The sequence below is a fragment of the Eschscholzia californica genome, unplaced genomic scaffold, assembly GCF_041429995.1.
Source record: "Eschscholzia californica isolate CP2 unplaced genomic scaffold, dmEscCali1.0.p SCAF_4, whole genome shotgun sequence".
NCBI classification, from domain to species: Eukaryota; Viridiplantae; Streptophyta; class Magnoliopsida; order Ranunculales; family Papaveraceae; genus Eschscholzia; species Eschscholzia californica.
In genome coordinates, this window is record NW_028238461.1 from 24,102,742 (window position 1) to 24,124,856 (window position 22,115).

Consider the following 22,115-nt stretch of genomic DNA (forward strand, 5'->3'; position numbering starts at 1 on the left):
TTTAGGGTTTATATAGAATAGGTATTTTGTTCAAACGGCTAAGCATGCTCAGCTGTTGGATCATAAGCTGATGTAAGAATAAGGGTCGCGGGTTTGGCCAGGATTGCGGGCGGGTCTCGGGTGAATTTCGGGCGGACGGGTCTTGAGTGAATTTCGGGCGGGCGGTATGGGAGGGTACTCGGGTAAGACCTCCTACCCGAGTACCGCCTACGCCCGCCCTAAATATCGGGCCGGGTACGGCCGAGCCGGGTCCTCTCCGATCTTCTGATCAGCTCAGATCGGGCGGTTAGGGTCGGGTTTCGGATTTTTGGACCGTTTTCCCGACCCTATCTATTTAACTACCACTACATCAGTTTAGAGATCTAAATTGAATTTAGTACTGAAGCAATTTTATAAAGAAAAAATCTCGAAAATTTATGTAGCACTCATGTGGATTCTAAGATTGAGTATTGCATTGGAGACACTTAAACCATTCAACTAGTATGACAGTTAAGTTACAAGTTGAAATATTTTCTTGAGTCTTCCATTATAGAAGTTTTTCTCATAGAGTGTCTCTTATTTTTAAATGATGTTGGAACAAAACAATTTAAAGAACTCTTTTTAAGACCTGACACCTGGAATTTTAAATTTTTTTTGGAGTGATGCATGGGAGAGGGATTAAGCCATCAAAGTGACCATCTTTGTTATAGCAAATCCAATGTAGAGGGGTTAGGTCCTCATCTTGGGAACCTGGGAAATTTTAGGAGCCCCTAAAATTTTCATTCCAATGTGAGCGCCCGAATGAAGGGCTATAAATTAGAGGCTGAGATCCCAGAAGGAGGGACTCTCGGTCCCTAAGTAAAGTCCAACCCCAAGTGGAACCCAACTTTAGCCTACCAATTGGATTCCATGTACGAGGTGTTGGGCTCCCAAATTTTGATTTTAGGTACTCAATCCTCATAGGTTTGGTTTCCTTTTAGTCTGTACAGTGGAACTCATTGTCTTTTCTTTAAGGGTATTTCCTTTTTAGCCCCGCAGTTTGTGACCAGGTTCTTTTTTGGCTCTCTGTTTTTCGTAAATTCAAATTTGGCATCCTTTTATCTAACTTTGTATACATACTGTTAGAATCAATATTTTTATTTCAAAAATACCCTTGCATTAACGTGCATTACTCCTCCATCATCTCATCATTAACCAAAATAATTAGAAAGTTTTATTTTCCTAAAATATTTTTCCTTCCATTTTGATTTCTTCTTCTTTCTGACCCATCAACATTATTTCTTTGATCTTTTTCTTGTCTGTCCTCTTTATCTTATCTCCATCTTCTATCTCTCTCTTCAAATACTTTGAATCTTGTTTTACATCAACAATTAAATCTCTAGATTCAACCATTTCTTGCACAGATCATCAAAAATCTATGTAAGGATCAAATGTGTAAGTCAGAAATTGAAGAACAATTGCGCGTCGATTTGTGTGTCAGATTATGATGACAACGATCGTCGAAAATCCATGTAAGGATTAGGTGATTCAGGTATCGATGATTCTGTTTATGTGAAATGAAGATGGTGATGTTGTATTTATGTTGATGAGGAGTTGAAGAGAAAAGGAAGATGATGGGAGTATTTCCGACTTACTCACTTGATCCTTACATGGATTTCCGACGATCTATGCAAGAAATGGTTGAAGCTAGATATGTAATGGTAGATGTAAAAGAAGATTGGTAGTATCCAAGAGAGAGCAGATGAGGTTAAGATAGAGAGTAGAGAAGACTAGGATTAGAGAGATAATGTAGATGGGTAAGAACGAAGAAAAAATAATAAAGACTAGAAAAGTATTTTAGAAAAATAAACTTTCTAATTATTTTGGTTAATGATGATGATGATGAATAAAGTGTAATGCACGTTGAAGCAAGGGTAGTTTCAAAAGAAAAAGGTGCTTCTAAAGGCACCTGACCAAACAGCTGTTAGCATCCAAAAATATTGTTGACTCAAGTCAGTGATTTTTTACCCGAGGTCTCTATAAGCACCAGTTTTTAATGTGGGTGACGTTCACCTTCGTTTACTTCTTCCATCTTCTTCTTCCAACAAAAAAGGAATCCTAATCAATTCTTCTTTCAAAACAAAACCCTAGAAAAGAGTGCAACATTCTCCGGCAACGGCGACGGCAACGTCTCCGACACCTACCGGCGACTATTCTTTTATTCGAAACAATCAATCCGGGTGATTTATTCATCATACAACTGTGTTACATCTAATTTATAGCTTGTTTATATCATCTTTTGAAAAGAAATTAGGAAGTTAACCATGGAAGAAGAGAATTCTAAAAATTTAACAACTACATCGATTCCAACTCTTTCACCTATTTCCGGGCAAGGAGAAGTTTCTCATGAGGTATACAACCATTCCCCGACCCTATTTTATATGTTTTTATACGTGTTGTGTGAGTTTTTTAAAAAACTAAAGTGAAACTTCGGTGACGTGGACGGACTGAACCAGTCCGGTACTTTTTAGTCCTTAACGGATCGGTCTATCCGTTTAGAAATGACAAGTCACGGACTGGACAGTCCGTGCTCTTGTAGATTTGGACGGACAGACTGATCCGTCCTTATCTGATAAATCCCGGACTCGTTCAGTCTGTTCCATCCTGAAGATATTTTTTTCTTTAAGTGATTTTTATGCTTTTTTCACCTTCTGACAGATTCCGGACCTTAATATTGTTCCTATTGAAGAGGAGTACCATGCCGAAGAAGAAAATCGACCTTCAAATGATGGGTGTCAATTTATTAGTATTGATGTTGGTCAGTATTTTGTGACTGAAGATGTTTTTCAAACTAAAGAGGAGTTAATCGGTTGGGCTAAAGAAATTGGGAGAAAACATAAGTTTGTAGTATTGACCTCCAGGTCAGGTAATAGAAGAGGTGGACAGAAACCCCGGTTAGAATTATGTGGCGAAAGAAGTGGAGTATTTAGTTCACATGAGAAGAAGGATTTAGTTCCAAAATCCCATCAACCACCTATAAAGAAAAGGAAATCGAGCACCAAAAAATGTCAATGTCCGTTCAAGCTCAAAGGAATACCGGGGGTTAATGACACGTGGAAAGTGTCAGTTGTGTCTGGAATCCATGACCACGAGTTAGCTGAAAGTCTTCTAGGTCACGCATATGTGAATAGGTTGAAACCCGATGAAAAAGCTGTTGTGAAACATCTATTAAAAATTGGTTCGAAGCCAGCTCAAATTCTTTCTCAAATTCATGAACCATTCAAGGATAACACATCAACGTTGAAAACCATTTACAATGCACGTGCGAACATACGTATGGAAAACCAAGAAGGAAGGAGTCTGATGCAACAACTCATTAAGTTGTTGGTGGAACACCATTACGTCTACCATTTTTCAAAGAACGAAGACACTGATGAGGTAACAAATCTATTTTGGGCACATCCTGATTGTATTCGATTATTACAGAGTTTCCATACCGTTTTATTGCTCGATTGTACGTATAAAACCAACCGATTTAACAAGCCATTGCTTGAGATTGTCGGGGTAACTTTTACGTTAAAATCCTTCACCGCGACCTTTACATTTATGGATGGGGAGACAACTAATCAGTACACATGGGCCCTTAATCGTTTGCGGACGTTATTTCCTCCCAACTCAATGCCAATCATGTTTATTACCGATCGTGAACTTGCACTGATTAACGCCATTGGTGAAGTCTTTCCAAATGCTCAAAGGTTGCTATGTACTTTCCACATCGACAAGTGTGTGGTAGCCAAAGTCAAAGGTCATTTCAAACAAGAACAATTCAATGTGTTTATGACAATGTTTCGAGCTATCATGTATGCTGAGACTGAAAGTGGTTATAATGAGGCGGTGGAAACTTTTGTGAAGTTTTGGTCAAACACACATCATAAAGATGTTTGTTATGTTCAAGATACCTGGTTGGGATTGAAAGAGAGATTTGTGACTGCATGGACTAACGGGGTTATTCACATGGGAAATACTACAACAAATCGTGTGGAAGGTGCTCATTCCAAATTGAAGAGATATCTATGTAGCTCCGAAGGTAACTATGTTACGTGCCGGGAATTTATGAATATCATGACGGAAACCGAGACATGTGAAATTACAACATCTTTTGAGCACAGTCGTATTAAGGTGAAGGAAGGGCATCAAGTCAAGTTTTTTAAAGAGCTACGTGGTTATGTCTCGCACGCGGCATTAGATCTTATGGTAGATGAGATCGACCGTGCAAATGGGATTGATATTAACGTTCAAAATTGCGGATGTGTTCTAAGGTATGTCTATGGTCTCCCTTGTGCTCATGAGATGGTATCTTTGATGAATCAAGATAAGGTATGTCCAAAGGACATCATTCACCCTCAGTGGACCAAGCTATCCATTAACCCGACTCCGCCGATTCATAATGATCTTGACGCATCACATGAGATGGAGCACCTTTATTTAATGTGGGATAAATCCAGTGATGCTGAGAGGACCGCAATACTTGAGAAGTTGAGGGAAATTTCTTTTCCGGTCATCACAAACTTGTGTGAGCCATTGCAACAAACAAAGACAAAAGGGGCTCCGAAACAAAGAAGAATGAGCAAAAAAGAAAAAGAAGCTGCAAAATCTACTAAGAGGAACCCATCTGCTTTCGAATATGCAAAGTGTGTTGATGAATGTGTTCCCTCCACTCAGACAGTACGTAAAGTTAACAAAGTAACCAAAGCACCGAAAGCAACCATACCCAATTTTGAAAGATACAAAGGACAGATTCCGTCAGTTATGGATCCATTCTTGGATGACATTATAGATGTGCCAGGCGATGGTCATTGTGGGTTTCATGTCGTTGGTAAAGGACTTGGGTTTTCACCAGAAGATGGTTGGAAACAAGTTCGCGAAAATGTCATAAAAGAACTTGAGGATCAGTACACACTCTACAAAGAGATGTTTGGAATAAGAGATTACACTCAAACATTAAGTGCCGCGAACAACTTCAATTTTACATGTCCGGAAGATTGGTTCTACATTCACCCGTACACTAGTATAGTTGTGGCGAGTAGCTTCAATTGCATATTAGTTCATTTGTCTATAGGTTGTTCGACAACTTTCTTACCCTTACTTAGTGGTCCACCTTCTGAGGGTTATAAAATTGCATGCATTACATATAGTGGTGGTCACTTTATGAACGTTAAACTAAAAAAAGATTCTATACTCCCTCCCATTGCACCGCAATGGTCTAGGTATGCATCGCTAGAGGCAACGGGTTGGCTTGAACTTGTTAGAGATAGAATCGAGGATGGAAAGAAATTTTATTCTCATGATAATTCGAATGAGCCAAGTAGTAGTGTGATAAATTTAAGTGATGATTAAGGTGTACTGAAATACCGAGTTACAAAGTTTTTGATTTAATATTTGAATAAATTTAGATGATTAATTGTCTTCGTTACTTAATTTTTTTTTTCTTTGGGTTTATAATCGAAGAGAAACAGAAAAACAGGAATTTCATACAGGTCACGGATCCCTGAATCCGTTTCTGTTCACAAAGAGACGGATCCAGAGATCCGTTACTTTCTAACAGGGGTTACTGTTTTCCTGTTAGAAAGAAACGGATCTATGGATCCATAGATCCGTGACCTGAGAAGGGAAGGCACGGATCCGATCCGTACGGGTTTTTTTTTTCCAAATAATGGTACTTAAGGTGGCGTTTTCTAAACCTTCCGTTCGGTAGATCTTAGAGTCGTTACAGTTTGAAAGATATTAAAACTTGTTAAAAAAACAAGAATAATGATCAAAATGTACGGTAGATATTAAAACTTGTTAAAACAAGAGTAACGATGTTCAAACATAGATCAAAATGTACGATACACATCGTTCACAAAAGAAGTTAAAAAAAAGTAACCGTTGTTCACAAAAGCAATTCAAAATAACGAGACTACCCTTGAGATTCTAAACCATAATATATGGGATAATATATTACTTCATTCCATTTGTGATTTCCTCGATTTCTTCACCGTAGTTTTTCTAGACGATCTTCTTGGTTCGGGTTCTGGTTGAGGTTGATGAGGACATTCGGGAAGCGGCATTTCAGCCCTCGCATTAGTTAGGATTTCAAGCCCTAACGGAACGTCAGACGCTTGAATCGCTATAATGGCACGATCAATTCCATCTCTCTAAAAAAACAACAATGGATTAATAACAAATTAGGTAACAAATTATAGCTACAAATTCAAAAGTAAAAAAACAAAAGAATGATAAATCGAATACTCACGTAGTACGATACCGAACCTATGTACTGTTCTGGTCTATTGGATTTGTACAAAGTTGGGTTTTGTACAAACGGGTGAGATACTCTCTTGAACCAATTGTTATACTGAGCGCTTGCCTCCCACGAAGCCAAAGATACCTCCTTCGGTCTATCACTCATGTTTAGTAGGTGATCTTCCCAACGCCCCCAATAAGAAGTCACATTACCAAAGTTTTTAGAATCTCCATCCTTCGACACCTTTTTTGGTCGAATTGGTTCTTTAGGGATGACTTGAACCAACCCAAGTTGCCTTAACACCCTATTAGGGTGATAGGGCTCGGCAATATCGTTAACCGCGATGCAACCAGTGTAAAAAGAGTATTCAGGAAGTGGTAGTGCATCACCAGACAATAAGGGACGATGGGTCCCAAATGACCTACATGATACAGACGTTTAACGAGTGATTCCTATAGCATACGTCAGGTATTATAGAACACAAGAAAAAATTAATAAATAAAATACATACATCTCTCTCGGTCAGACCGTCCAATTGCTCACGAGTGCTTCCTAGAGCACATGCCTTGTTGCCTTTCAAAACGTGTTCCTCCCTTCTATACATCCGGGGCACGTTAGATGTAGGATCATATTTTGGGTTGGGAACAGACACCCCAAGTTTGAAGTGTTCATCGATCCACGCCTACAAATGTAATGTTAAATACACATTTATTATTCGCTACTCTAACATAATAAAGAAATAATTGAGAGACAAAAATAAATATGAAATTACCTGAAATAAAGTAAGATAACCAGCCAATTGATTTCCTCCCCTCGAAGCAAAACCAATCTGCCGATAAAGATAGGCAAGCGCCGCTGTTCCCCACGAGTAACTCGAAATATCATCTAAGTTCTTCAGATAACGTAGATAGACAAAAGGAACCTTAGTTGCACTCTTATCAGCAAAAAGAGTACAACCAAAAAGATGCAAGAGGTATGCCCGTGCAACAACATCTTTGACAAGGTCGGTGTCATCCTCTTTCGACCCACTGCATTGCTCCTTCAACCACTTAAGCTCCACAAACTTAGATTTACCTAAGTGCAGTTTTACACCTTCGTAATCTAATTGTAAATAACGAGAGACTAGTAATGCATCTGGATCTTTTGTATCATCGTCATCGTCGTCGTTCAAATCTTCATCATCCGTCTTGGACAGAACAACGGATTTACCTTCAATTGGAAGACCACATATGCGATGCACATCCTCTAACGTGATCGTCATCTCCCCGAACGCCATGTGGAAAGTATTTGTGTCCTCGTACCACCGCTCTGTAAATGCCGAGATTAGAACACGATCTAGCTTGGTGTATGAATATTTGGCGATGTGGGCCAATCCCGTGTTCCGGACTCTCTCTCGAACACTTTGACACTCAGTTTCCAGGTCCCACCCATTCGTCTTCTTCAAAGTAGTACCCACAACTACGGCAGACGCATGGTTGTGTAACTTCAGCACCGGCCTCTCTTGAAAATAAAAAAGATATTATTTTAGATTGATGATTAACAAAATTTTATCATAACTACTAAAATTAGAAAATAATATTTGCTTACCAGTTTGTTCCAAATCGTATAAGCAACATGATTCTTGAAACAAGGTAGAAGCGCACGATCTATCGGACCTCCAGAGTACGGGTCTGAAAATGAAGACGACCCCCCTACTTCTGTTTCTGCTGTCGAAATAGGAGGCTCTGTTTCGCTCTCATCTCCTTGCGTTCGTCGTTGCTTACGTGGTGCCATAATAACTTTTGAATAATACGCGGATATGTGATGCACAAACAATAAATAATCAAAATATGTTTTCCTACTCTAAATTAATGAAGGAAAAATTAGACGTATCGCTACAAAAAAGGTCATTCAAATAATAACTTTTTATAGGCACGTATCGCTACAAAAAAGGTCATTCAAATAATGAAGGAAAAATGATGAGAAAAATAAAGAAAGAAAAATATGAAAGATTAAAAAAAAAAAAAACCCAGGTCCCGGATCAGGTAATCCGGGCCCTTTAAGTCCGAAACGGATTACCCAGTCCGTCACGGACTGGAAAGGGAGTCCGTTTCTTTGTACTAACCCACGGATTAGCTGATCCGTGACTAGGAAGACACGGACGGAGTGGACCAGTCCGTCTGAGTCGTTCCAGCAGCTTCATAGATCTAGGGCAGTTTGTTTGGACATCAAACAATCACACAAATGGCTCTAAATATGTTCGAAATGATATAATAAAACAATCTAAACATGTTACAACACACTATTAACATCCCCAATCAATCAAACAACAAATTTATTCAAAAAAATTAAAAAAGTTAGGGTTTTTGAACCAACCTTGAAGGAGCAATTGTAGCTTGATTTCATCTTCGTCTCCACCAAATGATTCTTGATTCTAAGACTTAGAGAGTCGAATGACTTATTCTCAGCAAAATTTGAGGGAGATTAGTGAGATTATGAGCGATTTGATGAGGTTTAAATTCGGTTTTTTAAGAGCTTAGAGAGAGAAAATTTAAAATTCTCAATTTTAGATGGATTTTGTGAGAGATGGATGGAGGGGTTAGGGTCAACAGATAAAGGACCGGTGCCTACATACTTGATTGGTGCCAACAAAGAATAGAGCGGTTGGGCCTGGTGCTAACAGAGATGGATGCTAACAGCTGTTTGGTCAGGTGCCTTTAGAAGCACCCAAAGAAAAAATGGAGTCAAACTCAAATTTAGGAAAATAGAGAGCTAAAATGGAAGCTGATTACAAAATAGGGTGCTGAAAAAGAAATAACCCATTTCTAAAAGATAAAAGCCACTTGTCCTTGATTCACACGCAAACAATGCTACGTCCGGGAACAGCAAAATTTTAACCTCTTCCGTACAACAATTTGTGTACCCTCCGACGTACGATATCCAAAAATTCTCCACCTTACCACCTGTAAATTACCCACTTCCAGAAGGTCTTTATTGTCATTTACAAAATACCAAATAAGCACTTTAGTCACGTGATGTCCATGCCACATTAAAGAAGATGGGAGTTTACGGCCAGGTGGAGGCCTTGGTACCTGGACACCAATACACATTATAAACTGCCCATGTGGAACGAACTATTTATACATGAACTTATACTTCAATTGGTTGTGTTATCTTTTAAATGGTGTAGATAGGTTGTAGTTTTAGTATTCTTTTGAAATGAGTAGGTTCTAGTATCATAGGGTATAGGACATTGTTTAGTTAATTAAAGAAGACTAATTTAGTTTAGGGAAATTTTAAAAGGCCCCCTGTTTTTGTTAAAAGGCCTCCCCGCTAAAAGCGTCCCTCATTATAACTCATTTGGTTATAGGGCCCCCTCTACAAAAGAGCACCTCCTTCATCAATATTTGACCTAACGGCAAAGTTAACGCCGTTAGGTCAAACTTAACCCAAGACCGGTGATGTTGACCACGCCACATCATCATCTTCTCCGACAAGGTCGCCGGCCGGCCAAACTTCCGGCCGGCGACCTTCAAATTTTTTTTTTATTCTCTCTCTCTCTCTCTAAAAACAATTTTTTTTTTTTAACTCTCTCTCTCTACAGATCTAGAGAGAGAGAGAAAGAGAGAGCAGATCCATTGAAGGTCTGCGAACAGACCTTCAATGGATATGTTCGCAGACCCATTAGAGGTCTGCGAACAGACCTTCAAAGGGTCTGTTCGCAGACCTCAATGGATCTGCTCTCTCAGAGAGAGTTTAAAAAAAAAAATTTGTTTTTAGAGAGAGAAAGAGAAGAGAGAGAATAAAATGATGGAGAAAATGATGTGGAGAAAATGATGTGGAGAAGAGAAAATGTGGGTGAAATACACCTTTAAAGGGGGTTTTTTCACCCATTCAAAGAGGGGGGCCCTTTAACCAAGTTAAGTCAAAGGTTTTTTACTAAGTCAACGAAACCATGGGGAGGCCTTTTAACAAAAACGGGGAGGCTTTTTAAAATCTCCCTTTAGTTTATGGGTGTAGTAAAAAAAAATTGGCACATCACAAGTTCATTTTAGGGGGAGGTAGAATTTATGAATTTATCTTTAATTAATTAGTCTTAAAAATGAAAGGGTTTTTATGTATTTTGGATGACTTAAGGATAGTCATCCTACTACTTCAATTCATGTATTCGCTCATGATATATTCACATCATAATGTAATGACTCTTAAAGATCCATTTAAAAAAAAAATTGGGTTATTAGTCAAAACAATCTACCCCTAAATCCACATTTAGACTCCCCTAATATTTTTTTTTCCGGAATCAAACTTCATTGAAAGGCCAAAAGGCTAATGAGAATTACATCATGAAGTTTAAAATAACAAAGGCACAACCAAAATCGGACAAACAAGACAAGTTATGCCCACTTGGGGTGCCTCTAGAGCTGTCTGATCTAACTGGTGGGCTACTACTGGTACAACCACCACTAACTATCTTAGGGTAGTTTTATAACCGATGCTTCTTTCACCTTCTTCTCTTCTCGCCGTCAATCGTGGCGTGCAGATCTCCGATTAGCGCCTCTGATTCCGGTACATCGATAGAGAGAGTTGTAAGTTGATGAAGAAACTCCTATTAGTGGTCTATGATCAAAACACTCGGTCCTGAATAAAAACAAAAATAACAAAAGGTCCTAAAGACCAACAAAACAGACCCTAAAGACCAACAAAGAAACATAACCTTTATTGTACTAAGTAAATAGAAAACTAGTAATTCTTTCTTCTCCCTTTCTTCGCATTACTCACTGGATCAATCTTTGATCCCATAATACCACCATATAAATGAACTGGTTATTACTCTGTAATTAAGAAAAAAAAAAATCACCGAGAGCATCACCGGCGCCACCACTAGAATCGGACTATCGCCCAAAAATCAACGCCACCACCAAAAGGCAGGTGCCGCCACTACCAAACATTAGAGACAGAATCACCATGAACATATAGATCTAGTTTTCTAAATCAAAGGCCTAGATCCTATTCTGTAATGACAACATTAGAGAGAGAATCACCATGAATGAGGCTTATATGTCTACTTCCTATTCTCTCTCTACCTCTACCATAAGATGGTAATGGAACAATTAGAGGCCACTCCTCTGGAATTTGGGAACCTAGAATAACAACACCAGATTCTAAAAAAGAGGGTAAAATTACTGGTAAGATTGAAGCTACCAGTAACCCATTTTCCTTTTTTGGAACAAAAAGTTGTGATCCTCCTATATCTTTAAATCTTTTCAAATATTCTATAGCTTTTCTAAAAGCTTCTGTATTTGAACTATACCCATCTCCAATCCCTCCAAAATCTGTAATCTACATAACCACCATCTTTCTTCATGGTTGTTCCCTGAAAAACAAAAAAAAACTCTGTGGGTGGGCCGGAAAACTTGATTTTGAATCGAAAACAACCCATATTGAAAAACTTGAATTTGTTGAAATCTGAAGAAGAGAAACCGCTATAAGAGTAAGAATCACGAGGAGCAAAACCCACGACTTGAATTGGGAGAGAAAGTAATAAAAACAGAAAAAAAAAGAAGCATAAAAGAGGAAAATCCGGCGAAGGAAAACCCCTTCGCCGGAAAAGTTAGATCTCAAACTCTCTTTCTATCTCTAGGAAACGGTTTTGCAGAGCAAAGTGGTTACCCCTTATCTTTTAATGCGATACACAAAATTAATACCGTCTCCCCTAATATTAATAAAGGGTTTTAAACCAAAATAATATTTATAATGGAAATCTAGTCTAAATGGACCCATCTCCATAGAAAACACAAATCTCTATGACTTCTAATTTGTCATAATACCTTTTATAACCTTATATATAAGATATTTACCACTTTTGAAAACCATTCCCCAAAATTCTCTTTCATTTTTTTTCTTTGATTTTTCTCTCTTTCATTTTTTTTCTTTGATTCTTCTCTCTTCAATATTTTCTCTCCCATAACAGAAACTCTCATTCTTTCTCTCTCTATAACTTAAAACCCTCTTCCATAACCGCTTCGTTTCTTCATCATCTTCAAATCCGGAAAATACCATTATTTCTGCATCGTTGTTTCTGCATTTCTCCATCACCGAAAACAACCATCGTTCTACCATTGAAAATCACCACCGTTTCTCCATTTCTGTATCTCTTTATCTTTGTTTTCTTTTTAAGAAGTAGAATTGAGAAGCTCTCTGTCATTTATTCCATTTATCTATCTGAAACCGAAATCCATTCTCATAGCGACCTCCAGCTGATTAGAGAAGTCGACTATGTTTCATCTTCATCGTTTTTTTTCATCAAATAACGACATTCCTTCATCAGATTGTAATCAGGTCAGTTATTTATTATTTTTAGTTTCTCTCTCTAAAATGCATCATCTTCGAATTTGTTTCATCATCTCCCATATTTTTATTTGTTTTTTTTTATTAAAATCTGTGTTTTCATCACCCGTTTTCTTCATCTTCTTCATCATCGGTACACTGTCTCCAAAGTTATTAATCTCGTACAAATCTGTTCTAACAGATTTTGAAATAGAACATTTTTACAAAACATAACATGCTTTTTATAGAAAAAAACACATATTTGTTTTTTGATTATTATGTTGTTGCAGTACACAATTTGTTTCCTAATTTTTGTTTTGCTTCTTAAATAACTTGTTATTTATTGGTGAAGTTTAATATTTTCATATTTCAGCATATAATTATCATTCTTACATTTGCAAAACAAAACATGTTTTCCAATTACAGAGAATTGTTCATAAATTATACGTTATTTATGAATAAAAAAACATTATTCCTAGTGGACATATCATAATTTATCTACCTGTGCACATTTAAGATAAATCCTAAACAAGTTATTAATTTACTATTGTTAAACAGGTGCGTTGTTATATCTTCACAACTATCAGAGTCATTCAACAACCAGACTCGACATGCTAGGGTACTTCCAATCGCGAGTTAAATCAATAACCACATACTTCAACAAATTTATTCCGTGTTCACTTTCTTCATTAACAACTCTAAAACATTAATGAATGTATTCAGTGTAAGATGTAAAATATCTCATAAATAACATATTATTTATATACTGTTTTAAACAATAACAATACCAAAATGTCATTTGTGTTAATACAATATACACTATTTACAATGGACAATCTATTTAGGTTGAAAAATTTCAATCAATAGGTGTTATTTCTAATAAAAAACATGTATCGATTCCATCAATATACACATTTTCTGGTTCAAGCCCAACTAGATTTCTCGTTCAGACTTTGAAAACAAGCCACCAACTGACCAAAACATTTTTTTTGTTATATACAATAAAAACAAAAAATGTATTGTAAATAACATATATTGTTTCGTCAAGACCCAAAACACAAAACAATAAGCAAATCAGAAAAATCTGAATCAAAATAACAAAACAGGAAGAAAAACAGGTTGTGTAATACAAATAATCACAAGAACCCTAAACTAATGGAAAAACAGAGATATCCTAATCAAAATTCATTTTCGCTTGAAAAAGAATGGTGTTCCAAAACTCTAAACCCCTGTTTTACAAGAAAACTTGTATATTGATCAACTATTCAACTCCCACCACAAATCGGGAAACAAATCATGAAATAAACAGATGGAGATGATGAGAGACTCGGATTTTCAGATGAGAGTGATAGATCTACAGTTGTTTGGAAAGAGAAAGAGGGAGAGGGGAGGAGAGAGAAAAATGATTTTGTTTCTTAAATGAGAAGATTTGGGTATTTAATGGTGGTGAATATTTTGATATGAATGGGGTGGTTTTGGAAAGTGAAAGGACGATCCTAATTTTGGGCGGAAATTTGATTGGGAATTAATGAGTAATGTATTTTGTTTGATGAGAGTATTTTGGCCCAAACACCTAGTAGTAAAAGACTAAAAACGTATTATTTGACAAGATAAGATCCTAAACCAGTTTAAGATATTATTTTGGACTATTACCCCATAGACCCTATAAAAAAAAACTAAATATATCTAAAGATTTTTGTATGATAAATACAAATCCAATTGTTTTAGTTATAGCATCCAAAAAAAAAGTTACAGCATCCATGATCCTATCTTATCTTCATACATCAATATCATTGTATTATATCTATCTCATATTTTAGAAGTTTTTGTCAAATTACAAAAGTAAAAACCAACCACTCCGTTTTGATTTTGTGAGTTAATATCTCATTTTATCAAATTTACAGTGGAGAGTTTAAGGAACAAAAATTACATGAATGGCAAACACGCCGTTCAACAAAAAAAAAAAAAAAAAAAAAGAATGGCAAACACGCCATAAATGCAATTTATTTTGCCATTGTCCTTCTCAGATATGACGAGCTTTTGGTGTGACCCTTTAATCAGGAAAATGTCAAGAACACTCTTTTCCAATTCTTTTCATAATTGACCAAAAATATAAAAGAATTCTAAATGTTACTCTTAAGTGTTTTATTTTTCTTTATTTCTATTTTGGTCGCTAATATTTCTCTCTTCTCACATTTCAGCATTACCATCTTTTAAATATTTTTTATGAAAATATTTTATCCAAAATTTGTTCTCATCTTCATCTTCATCGTTTTCAGTTATAAAAATTCTCTACATCTTTTAGTACTGGTCCCTCTCATCTCTTTCTTTTCACGAGATCCTTCATTAATGGAAGTTCCCAACCAAAAAATGATTTTCTTTGTTAGCTCTTCACGTACAATTTTTTAGATGTTTTTGTTAACCTTCCTTAACGGAGGTTCCTAAAAAGTTTCTGATGCACCCGAAAAGGTTGCAAACCCAAGCGGAGGTATCAAGTAGTAATCCGGCAAAGCCGGGATCGATCCAAGGATAGGAATGTACCTTGGATATCGAATGGTCTTATTCGTCAGTTTAGATATCAAAGGCTTACTTAGACAAAAGTGGAAATAAACGAAGATAATGTGAGGTTTATAATCGAATAAGCAATAAGAAAATAAAGTAAGTAAAACAAACTAAAATATCAATGTAAGAGGGCGCGAGAGATTTGAGAGAAGAGTTCGGAGGAACAAGAGTCGGGAACAACAAGTGAGAGAAATGTCGAGGTCCGGGAATCCGATGTGGTGAACCTACAACTATGTACGGTCTAATCGAATGGATTGATACAAACCTAGTCTCGATTCTTAAGGTGGATGTTCATAAGCACTACGTATGTCCGGAGATAATACTTAGTCAAATAAACTTCCTAAACGAATAAAACCGAATCATCGATCACATTGCCTAATTGATTAACTATGCGAAGTACTTGATAAGACACATGAAAAACGATTGAAACAAGTAATCGAAATAAGAGAACATCAATTTATTATCAAACACATTAAATTATCACAAACACAATCACAAATTCATCGCATTTCATCTCATAATCGACACACTAAAGTAAGCTAAACATGGTGAATGAACAAGAAATGAAAGGAAAATGATGAGAGAATCCCCCTTTTTTGGTGTGGTGCGAGACTAAGATCGTCGGAAAATATGAGTAGTTAAGGTGCAACCGATCTCCCCTTAGCAAAATCTGGGTTCCCTTTAGTAATCAGACTCATCTTCTCCATCTCAAGAACATCCACCATTAAAGCTAACCCTAGCTTTCTCTCTCTACAAATTTTTAATTCAAAACCAAATCAAACCACATGGGTAGCTAGATCATGACATGGGGAGCAAAAGCCCTAAGGTTTCCGGCCAAAATAATGAACGAAAAACTCTTGAAATCTCCGGCCAAGGCATGAAGAAATCCGACCAAAATGTCAAAGTCCGGCCAAGATTTAGTTGCAGCCGAGCCTTAGCTTGCTGCCCCGTACCATGTCGCGGCCATCCCGAGCAGTCCGAGCTACTGCTCGAGTCCTTGTAGGGGTGGGAAAAAGATCCGGAAGACCGCTATCCGACCCGTTCGACCGAGATAAAAAGTGTCCATGGACACCCGATGGTCGTAACGGTCAGTGTCCGACCGGCCCGAAAGAATTGGCGGACGGTCACGGTCAAAATTTTATGTCGAAGGACCGACCGCTGACCGACCGGTACGAGTGACCGAATAGGTTGACCGACTAAACTGTCCTCATTTTTAGAAGTTGACCGTTGAATTTTATAGACATATAAATATATGATGTTCGTTGGCTATAGTCATATAGTTCTCTGGAAGACCAAACATTAGTGAATGGCTTAATTATATCTTGTCAAATGATGATCAACTGTGTTTTTTCTTTTTTATATTTACTTTTGATTTCTTGGCTAAACATCTTCATTTGTAAGTAATTTTGTTTGTGGTAATAAAAATAAGGTTCTGAATTAAGTAAATTTATTGGAAAGTCCGGACCGAGACCGTCCGGTGTCCGACTGGACAGGTAAAATAAACGGTCTTGGACAGTCAATGGACAAAGAATTCTTGAGAGTGACCGTCCGAGTCCGCCCGAGTAAATAGGTGGTCACCAACAGTTTATGTCCGAGTCGACCGGTTCGATGAAGTTAGAGTCCGATACCGATCGGTCCGGACCGATTCCCACCCCTAGCTGTTCCGGCCGGTTTAACATCCACCCGAGCTGCTGCTTGAAAGGTCGAGTTGCTCTAATGGAGCACGGGCTGCTGCTGGAAGCTACTGTCCACGACGTCCCGAGCAGCAGCTGCGTTTCCAGCTCCTCTATGCCGATTGAATGTGCTCCGAACTGCTGTCCATGGCTATTCCCGCTGCTGCCTTGTACCATCCCGTGCCGGCCTATGCTTGGCCGGCCTAGTGTGCTGGCCGGCCAAGCTAGGCAGGCTGCCTCTTCCTCTCAAACCCTTTCCCTCCCTCTTCAAGCTTTAGCTTCTAACTCACAAGAACACCCCCAAGAACCCTAGCCTTCTCTCTCTTGCTTGGGGAAAAAGATGAATAGTAGATTTTTTTCCTTTGACCCATTTTTCTCACTTGTGTATATACAACCCTAGACTTAGTCAAACTTGACTAAGTCTTAGACTATTTTGACTTGGACCAAAGAGAGGGTGCTCATAAATTTCTCTTTATTTTGTTCTTCTTATTTTCTTTTGTGGGCTTGATTTGGACTTGGGCTTTGCTTCAGAAACAAGGAGGGTGCCTCCATACTTGATCTCTACAAATCTAATCTCAAGAGACGACTTTTGCTTCCATCTTCTATAATTTCTCCGTCCGAACTCCGATTCGACTTCCGTTTTCACCGTCGGACTCGTCATTGACTCCTCTTGTCATTTGATTTGCTTGAAATCTTTTTCTTTCGTTTTGTGCACATGAAATGATAGTGACAATTCGCTCCCTTTATTCCGATTTACATGTTTATCTCCAAATATGATACCTAACAAGAAAAGTACATAAAATATTTTTTATAATACTCAAAAGGGACTAACTCATCAAAGTTAAGTGACCTAAATGTGGCATTTTCACGCCACAGCAGTTTCTTAATTAGTTTTTTGGATTTATATAAATGAAATCTTCATAGAGAGAAAGAATGAGTGTTAAGACAAGATAAAGAGAGAGAGCGTTACAATTTTTAACTTTTATTAAATTCTTGAGGGTCTTCTTCATCTAGAGGAAGAGAAGGACAAAAAAAAAGTAGAAAAGTAAGAAGATGAAGATGGGAAGTTAGAAGAAACATAAGAGACTAAAACATGAATAAAGCAAAAGATTGTATATTGGAAAGATAAAAATTGACTTTTTAATCAATGCATAGAAATTTTTTAAAAATGAACTATCGTCGTATTTCCACTAACTTCGAGAACAATGTGAAAAGATAATTTTACTTTAGGGGGGCGATAGACTACTTGTTATTGTGGTTGTTTGTTTTCTCACTGCATTTTTTGTTACAATTTTAATACCTTTTGACAATAACATGATTTACACCTATTCGTCATATTATGGAACAGTTATATTAAAGGGAGTTTTATAGGCGCTTCCTATAAGTGTTATAAGTGCCTCATTTCTTTACAAATTGTTTCGTAAATTTATCTCGAAGGAGGCGCCTATAAAATTTGTTGGGGCACTTTAAAACATCCCTTGTACCAATGAAATTACTGGTACCTAATAAATATAAATAACAGTCACTTACCGGCAAGAACCTACATTTAACAAATTATTGGTTTTACACTTAAAAAATATTTTCTTTGTATAACTAAAAAGATCGCGGCTTTGGGGAATAAAGAAAATTCTATAGGGAATAAAGACTAAAGGAGCATATTTACATTTTAAACCGAAAATTTACAAAGTTGTATCTTGCCCACCTAATCTTCATCTTCCACTAAGTTTATCTTCTTCTTCTTTTCTCTAAAAACCCTAATCCAAGAAACCTAATAGTAGTACTACAAATCAGAATCCCGAATAAATCAAGAGAAGAAGATTGAGGAATTTAAAGACCAACGGGGTTCTTCTTCCATCAAATTCGTGTTGGAATGGATACTAAATCATTGTCAATCAACTCACCCAATTTTTATATAACATCACTATGTAGGTTTCAAACTAATTGGATTTTTGAAGGTGTATGAATATTACTTCTAAAACTCAATTTGTAACCCTAATTCCTCAATCTTCTTCTCTTGATTTATTAGGAATTTTGATTTGTAGTATTATTATTGAGTTTCTTGGATTTGGGTTTTTAGAGAGAAGAAGAAGAAGATAAACTTAATGGAAGATGAAGATGAAGATGAAGATTAGGGGGCAAGATACAACTTTATAAATTTTTGGGTTAAAAGTAAATATGCTCCCTTAGTCTTTATTCCCCAGAGAATTTTCTTTATTCCCCAAAGCCGTGGCCAACTAAAAAATAGAATTGATTACTTGATATTAAATACTAAGAATATTGGATCGATATTTTATTACGTTAAAAACTCAATACTGTTTGTAACTTTTTTGCAAGCAGTTGCAAAGTCCAAACGGTTGCAATATTTTTGCAAACAAGTTGCAATTCTAACGCAACTTTTTTGCAAACCGGTGGTAATTCTATCTCAACTAGTGGCAAACCTCTTGCATTCTCAACTGTATATCATGAAAGTACATCATAAAAACACGTAAGAGCTGAAGACTAAAAAAATGAGTACTGTAATTTTTTTTCACCGAATTAAAAATTTAAATGAAATATTTATGTCAATTAGAGTGGAAAGTTGAATGAATAAGAGAGGATAAATCTAAGGCCCAAAAAAGGAGCCCAAATACCAAATCCAACCCAATAGGGAAAAATATCTCAAAAAACCCAAAATGTGATATTACCTCTCTATCCCTCCAAAAGAAATGGCTACCTCTTATGTCCCTCACTCATTTCCCGCCAAACACCCAGCCTCTCTCTTTCCCTCCCTGACTTGATTTGACCCAACCCATGCCAGCCTCTCTCTTTCTCTCTCGGTCTCCGCTCTCTCTCTCTCTTCATTCATACCCTTTCTTGATTAGACGCAAACCCTCTCCATCTCTCTCTCTTCATTCAAACGATTCCTCTCTATCTCTCCTCTCTATCTCGATCAAACTCTATCTCTCTTCATTCATTCAAACGCTGCCTCTCCGTCTCTCTCTCTATCTCTTTTTCAAGCGAAACAATTTCGGCCATTAACCCCTAGAATCGAAACGTTACCGGCGATTCTCTCTCTCTATCAAAGCTATTTAAGCAACTTGATCTACTCATTTCTCTCTCTATTTCGCTCTCTTTCAACAAATCTGGTGTTTCTCTCTCTATTTCGCTCTCTTTCAAACACAGGTACGTCTCTGTTCTTCCTCTAAATCTTGATCCTCTCTCTGTTGTTGGTAAATTATGTGGATTGTTAGAACATTATTGGCGTTTCTTCTTTCAGATCTTTGTTTGTTGGTAATATTTTAGGGTTGTTGGTACAGTTTTAGGGGTGTTCGAAAATTTGGGGGTGTTTTCAAACAATTAGGGTTTATTCTTTCAAGTTCAGTACTCTGATCTTGAGTTTGTGATAAAACATTTTGGGTTGTTTTCAAAAAAAGGTTTAGGGTTAAGTTGCTCAACAGTTTGTGATAAAACATTTTGGTTGTTGTTTTGTGATTTCGGAAGCATTTGGGTGTTTATTGTTCTTCATCAAGCTTCTAGGTTAGGTTTGTTTTAACAATTAGGGTTGTGATCCGAAAGTTAGGTTTCTGTGGAGACATTGAGTACTTTGTTTTCGATTTTTGGGGGTCTGTCTTTGTTGATGAAGTGAATGATTTTTTTTAACATTCTGGGTTGTGTTAAACAAATGTAGGATTATGTTTAGACATTTTGATAGTTGTTTGTGATTTCGGAAGCATGCATCTTCACAGAAAGGTAATTTGGGTGTTTATGAATCTTCATCAAGTTTCTAGGTTAGGTTTGTTTTAACATTTAGGGGTGTGATACGAAAGTTAGGTTTCTGTGGAGGAATTTAGTACTTTGTTTTGGATTTATGGGTGTTTGTCTTTGTTGATGAAATGAATGGTTTGTTTTAACATTTATGGTTGTGTAAAAGAAATTAGTATATGTTTAGACATTTTGGTTGTGTACATACATTTTGTGTTTGTTTGAAACATGTGGGTGTCTAATACAAAACATAACAAATTTTGCAGATTACAAAGATGGTTAAAGCTGCAACAAAAAAAGGAGATGGTCCTGAAAAAAGACAACAGACTCCAGTAAGGGCTAGCCCTAGAAAGAGGGCTAGTGAAGAGCCATCATCTGCTGGGCCTAGCAAAAAAGGCAAGAAAGTAGCTAGTCCTAAACAGGCTAAGGTATGTTATTGTATACACATCTGTGACAATGTCCTCTAATTAATGTTTGTGCTCTCACATTTCTAATAATGGTTTGGCATATTTGTTAGCGTGTTGTCATTCTGTAAAATGTTGCTTCAATTAATGATCTGTCATTATTGGGTAGACCATTGGCCTAGGCTTATTGTGTAGACACATTGCAAAATGATCTGTCATTGTTTATAGTGATGTAGCATTCAGTGTAGTGTTGAACATTATGTTGAATGCCCTGACATATCTGTTACTGTTTGTGTGAAGCATCGAGCTTATACATCGAAAACGAGAGAGCCGACGGTGGAGGCTCAACCAACAGAGGCTAGGGAACAGAAGAAGAAAACTGCTTTAAATTACAAATGTAATTTAAAAGCAGTTTTTAAGGTGGCGCGGGAATCAATGATGGACATTACTGACGAGCAAAAGAAGATGTTGCTTGCTTCCCCATTCGGGGCCTTCTTTAAGGCAGTGGCTAGTGGGACTTTCCGAAAAGAGAATGTGATGGAGAAGCCTAACAAAGCCATATATGATCTGCTCAACTGCTTCGACAAACAAAGCCAAGCCTTCAACATCGGAGGGAAGATGATTGAGTTCACTCCCGGAGATGTTGCTTTGCTGTTGGGAGTCCCCATGGAAGGACATGTATATGAAGCATTCCCAAACAATGTCACCATAGATGCCACAAAGGACCAGTTTCTGAGCAAGTATTTCAGAGACTGTATTGTAGAGGGAAAGTCTGCATCGTTTGGAGGCCCCAGCATCGAAAGGGAACTGAGTGTGGCTGCCAGAACAAAGGCTCCTGCCATTGAGTTCTTGAAACTCTGGATCATGGCAGCAACCTTCCTGTTTGCTTCAGCGGCCGGCTCCTCGGTGGTCGGGAGTTTTTATCACAATCTCCAAACGGAGAGAATGATAAATAGAGTTTCATGGCCGAGAGCTATTCACTCCTACATGATGGAGAGAATCATCAAGCACTCGGAAGACCCGGCCAAAGCTTCAGGTTGCCTGACTCTGCTGCCCGTAAGTATTCCTGATCATGCACTTAAATGTTTCATAATTTCTTATAATGATAAAAGTCAAATTAGTTTGCTCTGACATTTTGCACAATGTTTGGGAATCTTATAATATGTTTTTTCATTCCTTGTGATG

At 37.3% G+C, this 22,115-nt stretch overlaps 1 protein-coding gene across 1 annotated transcript; it reads left to right on the forward strand.

Annotated features, from left to right (window-relative positions):
* Positions 1 to 1,592: 1,592 nt before the first annotated feature.
* Positions 1,593 to 5,355, forward strand: LOC147543790 (PKS-NRPS hybrid synthetase cheA-like). Its single transcript, XM_086635510.1, has 3 exons — positions 1,593 to 1,699; positions 2,880 to 4,335; positions 4,681 to 5,355. Exons 1-3 carry the CDS (start codon positions 1,593 to 1,595, stop codon positions 5,353 to 5,355), a joined length of 2,238 nt encoding a protein of 745 aa, XP_086491636.1.
* Positions 5,356 to 22,115: the final 16,760 nt, after the last annotated feature.